Here is a 19,474-nt window from a genome sequence, read left to right as displayed (position 1 = left end):
AGCAAGTAAAACAAAGGGCCTGTTTTCGCTGTTTCGAGTGAATTATGACCGCACTTCATGAGAATCTGGAGATCCGACGGTTGAGGCTTTACTCGCTCCGGCTGTATTTAAAACTGGGCCATCAATTCTGCCTCCTTTTGCCTTTGCGGCGCGGGGAATTACACTAAATAATGCAGGGGGTATGGGTAATACGTAATGGCACTGCAACGGTCTCATCGAGAACTTTATATTTCTAAATTATCTTTGAGCAAACAAAAGGCGCACTGCGGGAATTCTCTTTTTAAAGGTATATTCGTCCTGGACGAGAGATTTACGTAAAATCCTCTTTTCTGTGGGCATCAGCTCGACTCAGACGGGATAGTTTGAGGTTGCATTTTCTAGTTTTCAAAAGCCAAATCCGCTCCGGCTAGAACAATGGAGACGGGATTTTCAAAGAAAATTTACCACACGTTGTGTTATCTATGTGTAACGGGATGGCAATCAATTAGCGAGATTAGCTTCCAACATAAACCAGAGCCAAGATATATTATTTGATAGCTGAAATACGATCGCAGCTAATCGTCTTGGCAATACACGATTAGAGAAGCAAACCATCAGATCAACCGCATAGGCAAGAGATCAGATATTATCAAATCACCATCTATCAGACCCAAAACCCTCCGACCAACAAGCGATTATAATTCGAAAAGAATTCGATTATTCTCGAAGTGTCATTAGGAGGCAAAACTGTTCCGAATTTAATTATGCCCGGGGGTTCCCATCTTCGAACAATGACAACAGGGAGAGGCCGAAGAATGTCTGTTCCGGTCTCATTATTTCAAGATATCCTCCAACTTTAAGTGACTTCCGAGGGTGATTTTACACTATTACACTTAATGAAATTCGGAGGGATGAACGCTCGATATTATGACAGCAATACGAACTTTGCAATTATATCTCGGGAGACAACTCGTGTTAAAGTTCTCATGAATTTGGAGAAAGATAAGTAATGAGATTTATTATAAGAGCTTTATAAGAAAATTGGGATTTATGGGCAGAGAAGTGACAATGGCGCGGTTCGCTTTTTTCGTAAAATTACATTGTGTTGATGGCTACTGACGTCACTCTCGCACTGGAAGTTCTGTCACCAAGTGCCAAAAACAAAAAAAAAGTATCAAATCATAGTCTCAAACATCATTAAATATCGAAATATTAAAATTCAATCACCACGTTCCGCATTTATTTGTGGAGTTCTCAGTAATTTTGCTGACGTGGGCCCTGTTGCCAGGTGTCGAATTTTGCTTCAAATTAGAAAATGGGATACTGCAAAAAACGGAATTTTTGACAAGCTACGAACGTGGGATGACTAGTTTTCGTGCTTATTCATGAAATCTCATGCATGTATGTATCATTTATCATTAACGAACCAAATCTGGGTGACATGTCACTTTCACCCACCAAAAATTATTGGTTTCTTTGAAAAAATGGCTTCTTTGATATTGTAATATGTGAATCGTTACAAAAAATTGCGGATTTTTTACCTATTTCCATATAAGTATCTGCAAGCTTTCGGGACCGTGGAGTGGTTACTGGGCGGAGTAAAATAAAACAAAAAAACTGTTAAAAAATATAATGCATAATGTAACGAAACCCGACCTAACCTTAATTATAGTCAAACACTGCATATGCATTTTAACCGTTTTTCAATTATGTTACATGCTTGTATTTACTTGAGTAAGAATGGTTGGGTTAGGTTAGGTTTCATTATGTTCAAACTCGATTATAGCGAACCTGGGTTATCACGAACGGTCGCCTTTAACGAACTAGATATCAAGAATGTAGAGTGTGGTCGGAATTGGTCTGTTTTAATAGAAAAAACCTATTTCCTCGTTAGCTAGAGCAAAATCGAGTTAGATGTAGACTTGATTTCTAAGAAATGTTTAACGCTAAAAACCATTTCATGATATTATCACTGCTAAACGAGATATAGAGCGTTTTCAATTTTCGTCCATTATGAAAATTTCCCATTGCTTTTTTATTTCAAAGAATATTTCAATCCTGTAAACACATTCTTAAAGCATTTTTTTGAGTGCAATCCAATGACTTATTCCGATTTTTTTCCGCACTTGTCCCTTTTATCAGATATTATATATACAGGGTGGACAAGAAATAAATAAATAATATATATATATATATATATATATATATATATATATATATATATATATATATTAATAGTTATTCAATTATGTTATATGTATGTTTTTATTCGAGTATGAATGGTTAAGTTAAATTCGTTATTTTATATGGAATTTAACTTAACCCTTCATACTCAAATAAAAACACACATATAACATAATTGAACAACTATTAACATGCATATGGTGGCTTTGGCTTGTTGTTAGGTTATGTTAGGTTCCATTATATTATGCATTATATTTTTCAAGTATTTTTTTGTTTTATTTTACTTCACCCAGCACCCCTAAGCACTCCACGGTCCCGAAAGCTGGCAGATATTTACAGTGACTCATAATGAAAATGGTACATCTGTATTGAAATCACTATTTATTGATAAATTTTCATTTACTTAACAATGAAGTATGATACAAAATTTTTCAAATATTATACTTTTTGTTCTACAATAGCTACAATTAAATTAAAAAAAAATCTTTACAAAGGAAGAAAAAATTAAGTTCTATTTTCTTTCAGTACGAATCTCAAAACTAAAATGATACACTTCTTTTTTAATCGTTTTTGTAACAAATTAATATTTAGTTGGTAACTCCTTAGGTAAGATAACTTTGCGAAGATTTGGGATCAATCCTACCAACTTTTTGGTGAAATCAGCGTAAATTTTCTACCATTCTTCGAGAAGAGCTCGTTTTAATTAGTCTTTATTGGAAATCTCGTATTTCCTAATTTCTACTTCCATTTCAGGCCAAAGATTTTCTATGACATTAATGTCGGGGGCTTACAGTGGCGTTTTTTTACATGAGGACAGTTACACAAAAGCCACCTTTCATAATTCGGGCTTGCTATGTTTCGGATTGCTGTCCTGATAGAACAGTTTCTCTATGCTGCATTGCAAATATTCCCATAATATGTCCAAATAAATATGCCTGTCCATACTATCGTCGATAAAATGCGTCATTCCTGTCTCAGCATTAAACATACAGCCCCAAACTATCACACTCCCTCTTCCGTGTTTAACAGTGGCTTTTAAATTTTCTTTCTTTGTCGCTTCATGGGGTTGCCTCCAGACAACTACGTCTATCCGATCCAAAGAGGTTGAATTTACTTTCGTTTATAAATAAAACCCTTTTCCAAAACTCGCTTCCTTTATCTAAATACTCTTTGGGAAAATTGTACTCTGATCTTTTGGTTCTTCAGGCTAATGAGCGGCTTTTTTCTGGCTACTCGACCATGGAATTGATATTTTCGTAAAACTATTCTTATGGTTTCTGGATTCACTGAGTTGTGTAAATGCTTTTCAACTTCTACAGCCAGTTTGGGGGCATTCATTCGAGAATTTCTTTTCACATATCGTATAAGTCACCGTTGATTAGCATCAATAAACTTTTACGATGACTAATAATAAATTCATGTTCTCTCACAGTGGTATGTTTTTTCATGTTGATGTTGAATTAAATTCTAAAAAATATCAATACAAGGCAACAAGAACCGTTTATTCTTTGCTTTTTTGAATTTTTTTTTCGCACACGCAAATATTCCACTTGCATAAAAGTGACCTGTACCCTTTTCATTTTGAAATTCGTTCGTAATTTCTTTTCTTCCTTTGTAAGAATTGTTTTTTTGTCATTGTGGTTATTATAGAAGAGATGTAACATAATTTTTTTTTTATTTTGTACCCTACTTTATTGTTAAGTAAATAAAAATTTGTTAATAAATAGCGATTTTAAACCAGGTGCGTCATTTTCATTTTGAGACACCGTGTAGGCAAAGTAAGTAAAAAAATCCGCATTTTTTTTTAAAGTCACGTATTACACCATCAAAGGAGTCATTTTTTCAAAGAAAAAACCATTGATTTTTGGCGGGTTAAAGCGATATGGACCCCAAATTTGATAACGTTTTCTTGGGTCTGACTAACCACAGCTCGTTGCATGTTTGATAGTGATCTTTATCTGAGACAAGTGTTCAAATGTAGAATATGTCAAGTGACCTTTTAATTCCTCACTTAAAGTCTTTGTAATTGTATTTGCGGCCTTTTGGCTTTGTTGGAGCGATGCAGTCGACGGAAGTATGTGGTACTTAATTGCTGAAAATTTTACTATTGCAGAAAATGAAACTTCCATATGCCAGTAAGAATTTATTTAAAAATAAAACTTGTGTGTTGTGGGGAAAAAACGAATAGAGTCCCATAGAACAACTGGGCCACAAGCTATTGACCTGCTGGAAGATTCTTAAAAGGATAAAGACAAACAGTTAGAACGTGTTCATTAGAACTTTCATAAAAAAATAAAAAAAATAAAAAATTCAACTTACACGATTTATTATCGATTGCCAAACGAGTTGTATATGGCCCTTCTCGTGACAAAGATCGCCCAACATTCCTGAGGCACCGAATCAAGCATAAACAAAAACATTCAAAATATACACAGGGCCGTATCATAGTTTCAACACTAATACGCATTTTAATGCGCGATCCCCGTCATTACGCTTGGTCGTTAAATAACTATAAAACCTTTTGTTTAGCCTAAAAACAATGAAACTTTTAAAATTTATTGTTTACATATTCATGTATTTATTCTTCCATCTGTCGCTCGGTCATATGCAATTTTCCAATTTTTTTGCTCCTCTTGTTTGGGTTTTTTAAAGTATTAACATATTCAGGGTGTTTTAACTCATCTTTCAATGCACGTGCAAATTCTAACAACAAAAATACTTTTCCGGTTACTTTACAGCCCATGCTAGCGTTCACAGGTGAACTAATTAAAACAACACAGAGAGCACTTATCATCGGGCTCTCGGTGCCATTCGCCGTTTTAAGTGTGTTTATTATCAGGCTGCACGGCGAGCTAAAAGCAAGCAAGTGCCACCCGAAACAGTCATCTGGATAATTCGATTAGCCGCTCTTAATGGACTGTGAATGGGGAGATAGCTTGTTGTGCCCCGGCCTAACTTTTGCAGGGAAACCGCCCCAGACGAACGTTATATACGCAAATAAACATTATATTGTTATGTTGTTCCAGGATCTGGAAGGAGACACGCCCCTGCACGACGCTATATCCAAGAAGAGAGATGACATGTTGACTTTGCTGTTGGATCATAATGCGGATATCACACTGACCAACAACAATGGTTTCAATGCGCTCCATCATGCGGCTCTTCGCGGAAATCCGAGGTAAGTCCATTAAAAAATTATCGCCGATGACCCTTGGCCGTAAAAACGTAGTGATGTTGATGTCAAGATAGAAAGAGCTGTAGCAATCTTCTTGTTGGTGATTACTTATTGCCATTAGTGTCATCTACTTATTGCCATTTACGATTGAATCGAAAAAACAATTTGAAATAATCACAAGTACGTAGGATGCTCCTTAAAAAAAATTGTAATTCAGGGGCAGAAATCATGGAAACCGGAGAATTCGTATTCTTCCACGCAAAGCCTTGTTTGAGGCTCTGTAACTCTGAGACAGTTAGAGCATTACGGATACATATACTAGAAACTGTCTGCATAATAATGAAGTTAACTTTTCGAGACAGAAAACAACTAAATTGAAACGGAGTTCTTTACAAATCCTTCGGATTTCCATATATACATAGAGGCCCGCTAACAACGCAGGAAAAACTACTTATGTAAAAAAGTTATATTTCAGTTACATATTGTACAGGGTGCTCGTTTGGCAGCACCTCTGCCTCCAACGAGTTTATCTGTGATTTCATTAAAAAAATTTATTATGAGGATGTATATGAGTGTAATAAAGGGAAATTTTAAAATTAGCGACAATTGTACAGGGCGTCCCAAAAAACCGGGGCGTTATAGTGTCATTTTCTTAAATGGAATGACCTGCATTTTTTCAGATGATAAAATTCTTTTTGGATCCTTGGGTGGGCTGGTTCCTAGATTTTTTTTTGCTCTGCGATGCAGTGACTCGAAGCCATAACGTTTTCAAAGACATTTTTGGACATTTCCAGTGCCTCATAAAAATATTAATATCGCAGTTAGCTTAAGTTGGATTTTTATAATTTCGCTACGAAACAGGCGCGAATACTCATTTAACTAAAAGCACACACGGAATGTTCACAGTAACAACTTTAATTGTCACCTTTTAAACTTCAACTTTCTCCAATGTTCCAAACAGGGTGGTGGGTTTTTTATGTCGTAAAAGGAAAGGAAGAGCAATTTTCTTCATTAGGGTAGAAAATAATATCATATTCTTCTTAAGAATCAATGGAATTATTAATTAATTTGAGAAAACTTGCATTCATGGCTGAGCGCTTCAGTTTTAATCCTGCATTGCCATAGTTTCGACGTTTTTTTATTTTAAGTTTTGAGAGCTCATCGACTTCTTAACTAATTTTTCTTACGCCATGTGGCTTTCCTATTACTGAGAAAATGATTTTTAGTTTATTTTCTGCTCCCAAGGCGCACTTATTTCGACTTTCCATTTCGCAATTAACCCTATCTGTTGGTTCCAAATGGATTTTTATACTTTCAAGGCTCCCTGCATTAGGATGTCCTCCATTAGAAAAACTTTCTGCTCTATTAGGAATCGTTAAGCCGAGATGCCAATAAACAGTTTCTATCCCATGACTCAATTACAAAAATTATACTAATTAATTCTTGTTGATTAAATTTAATTTCGATGGCCAGTTTTAAAATAAACAGATTTCGAGGGAACCGAAAACCGCAAATGCCCTTTTGAAATTTATAACAAAAAATATCGAAACCATGTTAATGGACGATCAAAAGGAAGAAATTTAGTTATTAATTAGGTTTATCCAGAAATAATTAATAATTCCATTAATATTCAAAATAGACATGCCGTCATATTTGAAAAAAATCGAGAAAATGGAAGTTGAAAGGGTGATAATTAGAGTTGTTATTGTGAACACCACGTGTCTATTTTCGGCTAAATGAGTATTCGTGGTTGTTGAGGTGAACTTACATGAGAATCCATTCTAAAATCATCACAATTTAATTTAAGCTAAAAGAGGCACCGCAAATGTCTAAAATATACTTTAAAACGTCGTAGTTTCGAGTCACTGCCCCCCAGGGGAAAATTCCTAAAAACTAACGCAAGATCCAGAGAGTATCCTACCAAGTGCAAAAAATGCAGGTGCCTTACTTAAAAACATTACCCTTTATGAGGCCTCGCTATTTTGGGACACCCTGCAACCCTGCAAGGTTGCCACTAGTAACAAAAATTATTTTAATTAAACTCATGGGAGTCCGAGGGGCTGTTAAATGGATACTCTGTTCAAGATGTTTGCGTTAATTATACACTTTTAATTATTTTTTTTAAGAAGTTTGCGCACACTGTGTCTTGAAAACTAAGTATTACCGAAACTCTTCGTCTTAGAACCGTTAAAAGAATCACTCCTCGAACTTTGGTTTGAAATATTTAAAATAACACCCTATATAATACAGGGTTACTTTAGTAGCGTCCAAAACGTGTTCTAAACGAAGAGGAATTCGGTACTTCTGCGTCATGATATGGCATTATAATCCACATTAATATTGACAAAAAGTACTTCACTGGGATTCCTATGCTGCATGGCCATAGAAGTTCATGAAGATTCTCGAATCTGCCAAGGCTGACGTTAAACGGCCACTGTCCTGGATACGACGAGATTTTTTCAAATATATTGCGTTCGAGGGTCTTCCGAAGTTGATGGTTGAGATTGTCGGGTATACTATTGTGATTAGACGAGTGTGGACAAGACAGTAAACTTGACATTGCCGCATTTCGTAACAATAAAACTTTTACCGGTTAGCCACTCTCCCCCCTTCCCCCTCTCCGTTGAAAGCTAGGTAGTTGTTGGGGTCAAGATAACACCGGCTTGGCTACTTGTAACTTCGTCGCTGCGGCACAGTTTGTAGCTGAGCCCGGTCGAAAATTACTAAAGTTTCGCAGCCCAACAACGGCTGTTGTGTATCAGTACACTGGATTGTTTCGGATAAAGTTTGTTGGTTGCGGAGCGGTGTTTGCGATTTAAATTGTCAAGGGAGAAAGAGAGAGGTTATCTGAGGAATTTCCCCCAAAAGGGGTTTTTAATAATATTATGCCCCGAATTTCGCCTCAATCGACGTTAGGTCTAATATAGTCGATCCGTGTTATTTCGAAGCATTTAAATTGGAAACCGCTGATTGGATTTAATTACGAACCTTCCTGCTAGACATTTCGAACTAAAACAAATATTAGTTTTGTCCCTTTTCCAAGCCGTTTATTTATTTTATGGGTCAGATAAATCAAACAACTCGAAAAGGTCGAACACATCCAGCAGCACAAACTAAGTTTCCGGAATCCCGTATTTATTTTATTAAGGCGGCAGAGTCGGAACGACGGACCAGCATTAGGAAACATAATATAAAAAGCGAAGTCTTACGATAAAAGATCCTGATTTATTTTATGACAAGGAGAATCCGAGATTTTACAGGGTAAATAAAATTAAAGCACTCTTTTTCCTTTTCGTAAGTTTCGCGATGTAGAAGGGATCCATTTAGTTATCTTGGAATTTATCTCCACAGTAGTTTCTCTAGGAGGAATAAACAATCGCTCCCGCCTCGTGCAGGGACAGCCCGGAGATTTAGTTTGAAGAATGGTTCGGATTTATCGTCTATACGAACTATCGACGATAGGACGTAAGCCATCGAAATAAAACACAATGAAAATCTTTCTTATACGAAATTAACCCTCGGGCTTTGACGATTTTGCAATGTCATATTGGATGAAGTGAGTACGCAATATGTATCTGTTCAAATTTCCAGAATCGAGCCCCCCTCCCCGTCGAGACGAGCTCCGGGGAGTTACGTAATTCATTCCAAATCTGTATTTTGATGTTTTTGTTCCAGTCTATTTGAGAATAAACAACTCTCATATAAGTAGGTGTCGTCGGAGCGGTGAAATTCGAAACGATTCTCAGTTAAAATTAACTGGGAATAACATTTCTCTACTAAGGACTTTACTGAAATGATGTTTTCAATATATTCCATCAAACTAAAGGTTCACAGTTGTAACGTCAATGTGATCAGATTCAAAATTTTCCATTAAAAACTTACCAAGCACACTAGTAGGGGACAATGAGGATACCATTGCCACATCGAAAGTAAGTCGTTCCGACGCAGACCGTTAATAACTCCATGACAGTGTTTAGATTTAATTTAGTCCGTTCTCCAAGGATGACGTCATTTTCAAATTAACTTTCGACAATTGAAAATGTGTTATCAACTGGAACATTCGGGAATAAACTAGAAACGTCAAAACTTAGCGACGTGCGATTTGAGTTTAAATAATATTGAATCAGACTTGGATCCAGATCACAGGTCGGTGAGGTTCCTAGTTTATTCACGAATATTCCAGTTGAGAAAGAAGTCCACCTTGGACATTTAAAAAGAAAATAAACACTAATCAATACCACTTAGAGCGGTCATCGACAAAGAAAATAAAATTACTGAAAAAAGACAGGATCAGTTAGACAGAACGAAGTCGTTCCTCAGCGATCGAGAAGAGGAATTTCAGTGTTTCTCATATTTCAGGTATTTCCCTGAAAGATGACAAATTCACCGCTGAAACTTTAACAACCGCTTTCGTCCGAGTGAACGATATCCTCAGTTAATTTTAATCTGCGAGTAGTGAGCAATTCCACGGCTCCAACTGGTCCTTAGTCGTGCGTGAGGCGTGAGGTGCTCCCGGAAAGAAGTAACTAACAATCCGCATCGAGCGCATAAAAGACATTTAAAGCGTTAGCGAAAAATTCAGGGACTAATTTTCAAACTTGTCCGCTGGTCCCGATCTTACCGGGACGCAGATGTTAAGGACATTTCTTCCTTCTCCTTCATTCACTAAATTTTTTCATTTTTGACCGACCCAGGTATAACACCATCTGTAAGAGCGATATTTTAAGCTTATTCGAAAAGTTCCATATACCGAAATCGACGTTTTCTATTTTGAACTGGAGATATTTTGTTACGACGTGACCGAGTTGAGCAAAACTAGTGGCTGCTGCTGCTGCAAACTTTTTTCATAAATATTCGGCACGATTTTCGAGAAAGCAACTGCAGCAGAAAGTCGGAATTCTTTATTGTTCTGAAAGTTGGACGCCGCCGAAGACGGAGTTCGAGGGCAAAAAGGGCGTTCGCGGCCTGTATATCAATAAGAGATCAGTAGCGGAGCGATCGCCTGTTCCAGTTCCAATATTGTACGGTGCAGTGTATTATGCGGATACATTTTCGATTATTTTTTGCTGAAACAAAAACGGTGCACTAAAATGGTGCAAATTTATGCACGGGTAATTCCCAGAAAGCCGACGAGATCTTGACTTATTCTCGGCTTAAAGCCCAGCAGGTCTAAATTCCGGCTCGTCTACGATGGCGACGTAAGTTTCGCTGCCTGGAAGATCTATGTGCCAGGCAGGAGTAGATTTAACGTGGATGTAACTTTTAAATCAACCTTTTTGTTCTGGGAGAGGAATTGTGACAATTAAGCCCGGAAATAAAATGGAATTAAAGCAAAGACTATATTCTTGCCGAGATGTGTGCACTATCTTTTGATATTCTCTCGACAATGGACGACATCATTTTTAAGACGGGAGTGGACGGGCAGGGAGGATGATTCAATATCCGGCGAAAATGTATCTTTTCTGGAGTATCCGGGTGTACAAAGCACTCCATCTAATGCACACGACGTCAAGTGGAAAGAGTGGATTGGACATTGGGCACTATAAATCCGTGCTCAACAACATAGTTAAAAGAAAACGATAAATTCTTCGAGGGCGTGTTAATAGTTGTTATTGATAGTTGTGATGGTCTTGTAAGCGATAAATCGCGTCCTCTACGGACTATAAACAAAATTAAGTGCGCAGAAGTCGAGCATACCCGTTATTCAATGTGGTTAAGGTTTATCAGAGGAAACAATTTAAAATCATGAAGAAGATAAAATTTAATCGCCCCTTGCTCTGGCGATATCGGAAAAACGCTGCTTTACTAATGAGGCTCCAGAATTCAGGACAGAGGTTTTTGTGAATGTCTCGGACGAGTTGAAAAAGAAACTAAAAATTGTTGACCGACCCTGCAGTATCAGACCACTGTGCACAAAAACTGCGCATTAATCTTTAAACGGTTTTTTAATTTTTTTTTCGGCAGGCACATTATACTTGGAGCTCTGTCTAATATCTGATCGTGTAGCGATTGCAGATTACGTCAAATTTCGTGACTGATTGAAATCCGATTTTAGTCTTCATGTAAGGAAACGAACGAACGTCTAAGCGAGTTTATATGTTAGGGCGAAAATCGGAAGTTTGAAGCATTGTAAATTCGTACTTTCGCCGGGTTTTTTTTCCTTTTATGAATAAAAATGGTTGTTGCCTGAGTGGCAAAAGCACCGCAATCGGGTCCCAGGCTCAAAAATTACGTCATATCTAGATTACGACCCTTGGTAAAAACGGCCGCCAGCTGGCAAATTTGTTAACAGGCAGATGAGTTAATTAGTTTCGCGAAAATATTTTCGTCGCAAACATAAAATTAAATTAAATTAATCAGCATTCGCGTAAATTCTCCGGTTCATGCGGACGGCAGTTTACGTTTAATTTCAATTTGCCGTCACGTAATACATGCATTAGCATTTCAGTTTTGCAAATTTTCTGCTGTTTTGTTACGTTTACTTCGTTTTTCCTTCGTCACTTTACCATCTTACGGGGAAATTAATAATCCATAGGGACGAACTATTCGCCACCAGGCCGCCACGTCGGTCCCCATCTATTCCCCTTTAAAATTGCACAAAAACATCTTTCGATAATACACTGTGGGAGTTTTTGCTGTCTTTATTAACTTATTTGTTGGAGGGAATTATACTTGGAACCACGACGTTGGGGTAAGAAAACCAAATTAAACCCCGTCAAAATCTCCAAACTTGGAAAAGGGTTAACTAATGCCATTAAATAAATTTAAGAATTAACAAGGGTTGAGGTAATAACTTATTTATGCGTCTTTGAAGGTTAAAACACAATAGAATTGCTCACACCGAGGGGGCATTTCTGGCGCACAACACAGAGAGCCTGAAGACGGTTGTCATATCTGGGTCGTTAGTCGGTTACGAACTTAAAGTCACATTTCATTGCTGCGTGCTTTGATATAAGAAAAGTTGGCGCAGTATATTATTCGTGGCATTCACTAACATTCGTCCCATTTTTTGATAGCAGCGCATTTGTCACTACTCTTGTGACGTTGTGTGGGGGTCAGAGATATGCCACATTCTTGCGCAATTGGCGCGTGTGAGTCACACGAGGTTAGGGTCGTGTCATTTCCCCGACACCAGAAATTGGTGCTTCTGTTTGTCAAAAAGGGGGACAAAGTTTTAAAAAAAAAATGACTGCTACGTTCAGTCCTCGGTCATTTTCCTGTTCTTAGGAAATGCTATGAAACTTAGAAAAAACGGTCAATTGAAAATTTTTTGCAAGTTTGAAAATGCCAATTTTCGACAAAATTGCAAAACGCAGTGTTGTAAAGAGGAACATTTCGTCAGTAGTCCTGAACGATATTTAAAAATGTGAGGATTTGCCATTATGAAATCCCAGAGGTAATCCTCCTGGTATCGAAAAAAAATTATTTTTGCCGAGTGTTATCTGACAGTTGAATGCTTCGAACACGTCGGCCATTTTACAGAGTGGTTTAATTGTTAGCAAATTAATATGTTTTTTGCATGTTGAATAATAATAAAAAAAAAAAGCAAGTTTCGTACAGAATGCAGTGATGAATCCCTTTCATTTGAGAGGCTTCAAGCCGATAGAACACAAAGCCTAGTTAAATGATGTTTACAGCACATCTATATCTGAATTTAACGGTGTTGGATGAATGCGTTTAAACGACGTCGTAGATTCACAAATGATGATCATGGTTCGGAACGTCCATCATTTGGGCTGAATATATTGTTGAACGTCCACGACACAATTTTGACTAACGATTAAAAAAAATTACGTGAATTCGCTGCGGCTGCGAGTGTAACAAATGACTCACTGGTTCTCGTTATGTACGAAGACGTAAGCATGAAAGCAATATCCGCAAGGCCGGCTCTCAGAGTGGAAACTAAACTGAAGTGAATTTTGCATGCACCCTAAATCATTTACATGATTATTTGCAAATGCTAAGAACGGAAAATTACCAGAATTGCGCGTCATTATTGGACCAGCTGAATTTTGAAATCAACGGTATACGTCCCCATCTAGCCAAGAAAGAAAATGATGTTCTATTAGAACAATGCTCAAGGGCACTCCTGTCCAATTTTAGCGACGAGATTTGCCGAAATTAAGTTCGAGTTAAGCCTGCATCCGCCATATTCTCCAGATTTCGCTCCCTGTGAATTTTATTTCCAGACGTGAGGAAATAGCTCGCCGAGAAAATAATAAAATTCCATTTTTTAGAGGCCCGAATAAAAGTGGAAAATCAGTGGACAAAAGACGTCAAGCTGCAAGGGCACTGCATCGAGGAATAAAAATGATTTAACTGAAAAGAAAGTTTTTCTCTATTGCGCTGTAGCGATTTATCGGTTCATTCCCGCCGTAATAGCATCAGATATAGTAACTATCGAGAGTGCAATTTCAACACTAAACTCAGTGGTGTAATCTGTATACTCCAACTGCTCCGAACTGGTTTAACATGCATCCAGTGCCATTGGAGAAAATCGACTAGGCAAATAAAGACTACCAATGTTTATTAAACTGATCACCGATGTAGATAATTTGTCGATCTCTAATTGCCGGGGATAATCAAAACAAACTGCAAAAGTAAGGCCAACCGAACGAGAAGGATTTCTGGAGGGAAAGGGACGGATGATCGGGATAAATGATGCTGAATTTCCGGGGATTATGCCGAAGAATTATAGAGATTTACTCTAAATTGCTGGAACTTAGTTCAACAATTGTTATTTGTAAACTGAGCGTGATGGAAAAAGTTGGCTCGATGGACCACACACCTAACCACCAGGACGGTGAATTACTGACAATCAATCCCCTTGTTTACTGGTGTATTTTTTTTACTGTCCCGGTAATATACAAAGATAAATCCCGCAATTTAGTCGCCCAACTTCAAGGAGCCATAATTCACGTCAACTTTGGTTATATATCATAAAACGTAATATATGGGCGCCTGTGACAAACGTATATGCGCGCCTTCTGGTGACAAACTGCAAAACTGGAAGTAATTTCGACTTTTTTAGTGGCGAAATTTGCAGCAGGCAGATTTTTTGCCACTTTAAAGTTATATCGGGACCGGAATAAAGTTTATGCCGGTTCGGAGATTACGCCCTCTAAGGAATTTATTATGTGGGGAAAATAATAATAGTGCCGTTGGGGTCGGCGATAGTTAATTTTCCAGGCCCCGAACAAGGCTGCCAAATTAAAAAAAAAAACTTATGCGAACCCCAATACATTCGCACCCCTTGAAATAACGGCCATTAATTCCGGATAAACATGACGAGGTCTTAAGTGACTCCGCCCCATAATAATTCCGAAAGTTATCTAGTTAAACCTTATACCCTCGACGTTAAGCGTTCGGGTGTTAATGATTTTAAATTTGAAACTCGGTTTCCATGCAGTATTAGCAATTTCAACTTTAATAATTGGATTACATATTTGCGAAAGCGCATGGAATGGATTATATTTGTGTGCTTTACCGACTCCGAAATGGCTTTCTATTGTTTCTAAATCTCCGCCTTTACTAATACCCCTAAGCAGTGTTTTAATTGGTGTACCTATACGCCTTTGGGTGGGAGTTTTTTCTTCGTTCCTCCAGTTCCGAAGAACAAAAGCCAACTCGGTAAAAATAGTTGGGCAAAGTTGGAAATCCATCGGAAAGCACGTGCGACAGTCGTGTCTCGCACACTTCTCAAAAGATCCTGTTAAGTCGGATTCAGGCTAGCATTAACCAAGGGATTGCCGTGTCCTTTTCTAAGTTCCGACGGGAGTCGGAACCAGGTAGAATTTTAACGAGACCATGTGTAAAACGAGCAAAACCCCGCTACTACACTTTGCAAAAGTTAGAGCCCAAGTCTCAAAAGTATCAAGGATAATGTATGAGCGGTGGTTACACGAGAGCTTTTCACTTGCGCGCCGAAAAAACTGTGCTGCATTTTGATATCCCTTCGAGGGGGCATATTGAAAGTTTCGGGACGAGTAAACACATTTCCATTCACCGGCAGTAAAAGGGCGCTCCGAAGAGTGCATAGTGACCCGAAGGAGCAATGAAACTACAGTGAAAGTCGAGTATAACGACGGCGAGGGGGCTGAGTAAAAAGGGTCGTTACATCCGGTTGTCGTTGGCATCAAGACGTTTTTATGATCAAGGAAACAGGAAAAAGCACAACGATTTATTTACAAAAATTAAAAACTATAACGGATTAATTACTAACCTGAACTAATTTAACATAATTTCCAACTTGTTTGGATTTACGTACGTTTGGTAAATACGTTACTCAAACGTTCCGTAATTTTTGTTCGCCTTTTTGCAACGTAAGTTAAAATAAATCAATTCAGTTTTTCTCTCTATAGAATCGATTTCATTCGGAAGCCTTTTGTCGCTGGAATAACTGTATGGCGCAAAACTGTTCACGGTTTTTACAGCTGCTAGGGCTTTTACAAATAACGTTGCCTTAAAATATTCACCACCCTCAGAGTCTTCGTCGGTTCCGTCTTGGATTTCTCGAATGGTGAGCGCTGTGTTTGCAATTTGCTCTCCGGATAAAGCACCGTTTGATCCCAAGTGAAGATCAACACTTACAAAATCAGTCTATAATTCATCTGATAACGTAAGGTGTTCTTTTTTATCATAGCAAGCGGCACGTACGTAATTTTCCCTTTTGAAACCATTATTTATCCTTCTCGCCGCTTCAGCTAAAGGAAGATCGTCCTCCTCTTCCAAATCGTCAGCTACTGATGCTAGTTTTCCTGATTGTATGGGGTGATACCCTGTTCCATGCTTTAGAAATAATTGATGTAGCAGCCAAAAGATTAATGGTGCGTTCTTTGTTTTGCCGATTGTTTTCAATAATATTCATTAGCTGGACCTTTCTAAAACTAACTTTCATTGATCTTACGATACTTTGGTTAATCGGCTGCAGAGGTGATGTGGAATTGAAGTTATTGGAATGTTCTCAAAATTTGGCATTTTTGGTTGTGCTAGACAGTTTACTACCAAGAATGAATTTTTTTTTTTTTTTTTTTTTTTTTTTTTTTTTAATTCAGTGCGCCAGTCTTACAAAATTTTTATAAACGGGTCTGACGTCGTCCAGTTTTTTTCTTGTAGACGTGTAGGACTCGCCTAACGATTTTATATTCTTGAAACGGCGAGGGTTTTTTGAGTTTTCAATAACAATCAACTTATGCTTTTCCGATTCTGTCATATTGGCAGCAACAAAAAGAGTATCTCTCGCCTTGGATCTTTTTCCTCCTGTGCACTCCTCTTCTATGAATTTTAATGTTTTACTCATTGTTATTTTGCAAAAAAGACCTATTTCATCTGCTTTAAAAATCTCGTCATTCTGGCAATGTTTTCTAATTTTTGCTCGTATAGTTTCGCGCCAGTTTTCTGTCACTGCAACTGCTACGCAGCAGCTTTACCATTAATTTTTCCATACACACTGTTATGTTTTTGCCGAAAGCATTTAATCCAACTTTCTGAGCATTTATGTTCCGGACTTTTATTCATTATTTTGGTGAACTGTTCGGCTTTTGCCTGCAGTATCGGACCACTGATTGCTGATCCTTTAGTTTTCTCCTTTTTAAATCACGTAAATAATGCCTGATCGATATCCCCGTGATTGGATAATTTGAGTTTTTTCTTTGGGCACAAATTTTCATGAAACGTATTTTTGACGTTATTTCCTCAGTTCTTCCAAATCGTAGTAACAGTCGAATGCGATCAGTGTAACTCATTTGCAATTGGTAATGGTATTGTTGCTTTCACCTGTTTTAAGTGTGGAAATTATTACACCATTTTCCTCAATGGACAAAATGTTTCTTTTCTTTGAATTAATTTTTTAAAACGGAACAAAATTACAATAACGCTAACAAGCTGAATAATTATAATTAACACAGTCTCTGATTTGTACAGCATGTCCATTTAACGGCCCCTCGGACTCCTATGAGTTTAATTGTGATTTCATATATAAGTCAATTATGGGGGTGTATATGAGGCTAATGAAGGCAAATTTTAAATTTATGTTACACCTCTACAGAGTGTCTCAAAAAAGCGGGGTGTTATAAAGTGTAATTTTTTGTAACAGGACCCCCTAATTTTTTTTTACTCCGCGATGCAGTGATCCGAAGCTATGACGCTTTCAAAGAAATTTTTGGGCATTTGCAAAGACTCATCGAAAAATTTATATCACAGTTAGTTTAAGTTAGATTTTGGTAATTTTCGAATAGATTCTCAAATAAAATCACCTTAACTGGGACAAAAACTTATTTAGTAAGTATACACACAGGGTGTTCACAATAAGAACTTAAACTATCTCGTTTTCATCTTCAATTTTCTTGATTTTTGCATATATGACGTGTTTATCTTAAATATTAATGGAATTAGTAATTATTTGTGGATAAACGTCATCCATGGCTAAATGCCTTAGTGTGAATCATGCGTTGCCATGGTTTCAATGTTTTTTGTTTTAGATTACGACAGCTCATTTACGGGTTTCTGTTCCTTTAAAATCTATTTATTTTAAAACTGGCCATCAAAATGAAGTGTACTCAATAAGAACTAATCAGTATGATTTTGGAATTGATTCGTGTGGTGCAATTTGTTATTTAGCATTTCGGCACGATCCCTTATAGAGGACATCCCAACTTAAAGGGTCTAAAAAGTCTAAAAAAGCCTTGTAAAAGAACGGGAAGTATTAATTGTAAAAGGGAAAGTCAAAATAAGAGGGTCTCAGGAGAAGAAAATAAACTGGACATCATGTAATCAGTAGTAGAAAATTCAAGTTTTAGGGTAAGAAGTACAAGAGAAATTGGTCAAGAAGTTAATGAGCTGCCAAAACTTAAAACAAAAAAAAAACATTAAAATCATGGCAACGAGCGATTAACACTCAGCACTTAATCCTGAATACAGGTTTTTCCAAATTAATTAATGATTGGATTTAAATTAAAGATAAATATGACATTGTTTTATATTAAAATAAAGAAAATTCAATTTTCTTTCATTTCACGTCATAAAAAACACACTGTCTTATTTGAAAAAAATCGAGAAAATGGAAGTTGAAAGGGTAATAGGTAAAGTTGTTATTGTGAACACTCTGTACGTATTGTTGGCTAAATGAGTGTTCATGATTGTTAAGGTAATCTTAAGCTAACTGCGATGTTAATTTTTTTTATGAGGCACTGCAAATGTATAATTTCTTTTTAAACGTCATTTCTTCGAGTCCCTACATCACAGGGTGAAAAAAAATCGAGAACTAGCATAGGATCTAGAAAGGATTTTATGACATGAAAAAAATTCAGGTGGTTCGATTTAAAACAGTGACACTTTATGACGCCCTGCTTTTTTGGGACACCCTGTAGAATTGCCGCTGCTTTCAAAATGTGTCTTCGTTAGCCTCTTACACATCCCCGTAATTGATTTTTTCCGAAGTCACAAATAACCTCATAGTAGTTCGAGGTGCTGTTAAATGGACACCCTGTATAGTTCCCCCGTTCCTATTCCTCTCTACACTCCTCTATAATTTCTTTTTTGAGCAATTTACCGACATAAGATGTAAATGACTACATCGACACGTAAAAAATTTAGATTCTACGGCTCAAATCGGTAAATTTCGTGATCATACTTTTGGTTGCTTAGTGGCGTTAGATCCTCAACGTATTAAAGAAATAGATTTTTTTGTATTTATAGTAATTGCACGATAATCTCGACACTGCCAGCATTCAATTAGAAAAGCCGCAAAAAAAATCGAACCTGATTAAGAAACGTATTTTAGTAGCTTTACATAGGAATCGCAGAAAACCCACCACCGTACATAGATGTGTCAAATATGTACATATATTAAAAAGAAATTTTCTGGAATTTGTCTATAAAGCCGCTACAGGCGCTGCTTTAAAAAAATATGTCGGTCACTTTTAGAATCGCTTTTCAAAGAATGCCGACAATGTCGATTTTATACTACAATTACTATACTATATCGCGTAACGTCGCTATACCTGGCTGGCAAACCACCAAAAATGTCTTTTTTGCGGACGCTAAAAGCGACTTTTTCCCAATGAGGTAAATGTAAATCCAACCGAACGTTCGAATTTCCGTCGCTACATGTGACTTGTCGTTATAACCGACGTCGTT

The 19,474-nt window shown here is 37.2% G+C and overlaps 1 protein-coding gene across 1 annotated transcript in view; it reads left to right on the top strand.

Moving 5' to 3' along the window:
- mib1 (mind bomb 1) overlaps window positions 1–19,474 on the top strand; it is a 268,995-nt gene that overhangs the window by 48,260 nt on the left and 201,261 nt on the right. The window contains exon 9 of the mRNA XM_066300038.1: window positions 5,190–5,341. Coding sequence (XP_066156135.1) covers window positions 5,190–5,341 — 152 coding nt within the window. The remainder of the gene's footprint in view (window positions 1–5,189; window positions 5,342–19,474) is intronic.

The sequence above is a fragment of the Euwallacea fornicatus genome, chromosome 35 (assembly GCF_040115645.1).
Source record: "Euwallacea fornicatus isolate EFF26 chromosome 35, ASM4011564v1, whole genome shotgun sequence".
NCBI classification, from domain to species: domain Eukaryota; kingdom Metazoa; phylum Arthropoda; class Insecta; order Coleoptera; family Curculionidae; genus Euwallacea; species Euwallacea fornicatus.
The sequence above is the reverse complement of the archived record's forward strand: the minus strand, read 5'-3'. Positions and strand labels throughout refer to the sequence as shown.